Source organism: Frankliniella occidentalis, unplaced genomic scaffold, assembly GCF_000697945.3.
Source record: "Frankliniella occidentalis isolate FOCC.00 unplaced genomic scaffold, Focc_3.1 Scaffold97, whole genome shotgun sequence".
Lineage (NCBI taxonomy): Eukaryota > Metazoa > Arthropoda > Insecta > Thysanoptera > Thripidae > Frankliniella > Frankliniella occidentalis.
The window spans coordinates 142,216-144,102 of record NW_026267226.1 but is presented as its reverse complement, the minus strand read 5'-3'; the positions used below and the strand labels follow the sequence as shown (position 1 = coordinate 144,102).

Here is a 1,887-nt window from a genome sequence, read left to right as displayed (position 1 = left end):
AGCCCGTCAAGTCCGGCAGGAGGACGGCCGGCGGCGGGCCTGCCCCGGGCGGGTTGAGCCCCCTGTCAGCCCAGATCGATCTGCGCGCCGACATGGAGGGCCCCAAAGGCTACGCGAGGAGAGGGTGAGATTGACCGATAAAAGTCCGCACGTCCGCGATGATATTTGAAGGCCGCGGCCGCCGCGACTTCCTATAGTCGTCGGCCGCGTGCTTGCGGTGCGCACGATGGCGACAACGTGCTCACTCCTGGAGCCACTTATTTGCGGAGTGCAAATTATAAGTTTCACGAAGGGAAAAAAAATCACTCGATGACGACGTCGATATGTTGTAATCACCGATATAAAACATGCAGTCGGTGAGCGGGCCAGCCCAGCCCCTGCTCGCGCCCTCGAGAGTATCGATCGGAGCGCCGCACACTGCCACGCGCCACCGGCGCGCCCGCCGGCGTGCGCTCGCGCCTTTCAAGGAGATCATTAGGACGGTCCGCCAGACTAGAAAAGCGCCAGACCCGGCGGCGGCGGCGGCGGTGCCCGCGGGCGTCCTCTCCGGTCGCCGGTACCGTGCTCCCGCCGACTCCCAGCGGGAGAGAAAAATCCGCCACACGTCGTATGTTTTACTATACTTGAGACGAAATTTTTTTATAGTAAAAACATTTTGGAAAAAAGAAAATGTTTTTAAAGAATAAAACTAATGGCCTTTGTATTAAGGAAAGTTCCTAGCGTGTCCCCTTCTGTCTCGGCTTTTTGTGACCAGACAATTTTCCCTCGCCCATTCAAAGCGAGGGACTCTTAGGCTCGCTCTTAGGCTCGCCCTATTTGAGTTATTTTCACCGAATTTTCTCCATGCGGGTGGTTCCCCTAACTACGACCAATTGAAGTGAGGAACCTCACTCACATTGGGAAAGGACCGTAACTTATATGACTCAAATGTAGTGAGTTCAGCATAAGCTATCGTATTGGCTGCAGTATTTACGGCGACGTTACTGGGCTACTCACACCGAACGGGTAGACGAGGGCTTCACGGCCGCCTCCCGAACTCACCTGAAACAGGAAACAAGAGAACAGACTGTTAGTGCGCTGCAGAGAGACGTGGTTCCGCCGCCGGACGCGGGGTGGGGCGGGGCGGGGCAGGGCGGGGCGGGACAGACAGCGGCATTGCTGGAGAGGACAATGCAATTCTGCAGAGAGCCTGAGCTAAGCGGAAGTGCTTCCGAGCAGAGCGAGCGAGAGAGAGAGAGAGAGAGAGAGAGAGAGCGCCGCGCGGCCCCCACCCATCCGGCCGCCAGCCATCCTTAATGAGGTAGAACAGTCGCGACAACATCTCGGAAGTGAACACGACTCCCTCACCTCTGGAGCTCCTGCTCCCCACCCTCCTCCTCCTCCTCCCGCTTGACGGGGTCCTCCTGCCGCGAGCTTGTCGCCACAATGCGGCCGCGCACGGGTGCTGCAGCAGGCGGCTGACAGCTCAGCAGGCCGGGCGGGGCCGGGCGGGGACGGCTGCGCCCGGGGCACAGGTTGCTGGGCCGGGCCCGCTGCCGCACTGCAGGGGGGTTGATTCTCCATTTCCTTCTTCTTATTTCTCCTCCTCCTCCACCACCACCCATAGCTCTCTCCCTGCCGCCGCCGCTTCTCCGTCTCTCACTCTCTGCTCCACCCTCCTCATTATCTTTTCATACCGAGCGCAACAGTAAACTGTATCGGCCGCCCGTATGATGCCCGCCTCCGATATCAACAACAACAAATATGAGATCCACGAAGCGTGCGAGCTAACATCGAGTCTCTCCGGCGCTCGCCACTCGACCGGTCACGTGACCGGACCCCCTTCCTCCCGCGTCCTAATTCAATGGGGGCGCTTTAATTAGAACGCCCATTGATTATTATACGCCC

General features: G+C 58.8%; 1 protein-coding gene across 4 annotated transcripts in view; it reads right to left on the bottom strand.

Annotated features, from left to right (window-relative positions):
• The window catches only part of LOC113205360 (protein enabled homolog), a 118,680-nt gene that overhangs the window by 18,391 nt on the left and 98,402 nt on the right, over positions 1 to 1,887 (bottom strand). The window contains exon 3 of one of the 4 annotated variants that reach the window (XM_052269620.1): positions 997 to 1,041. The exons of the other annotated variants lie outside the window; for them this stretch is intronic. Coding sequence (XP_052125580.1) covers positions 997 to 1,041 — 45 coding nt within the window. The remainder of the gene's footprint in view (positions 1 to 996; positions 1,042 to 1,887) is intronic. 4 annotated transcript variants of the gene reach the window in all.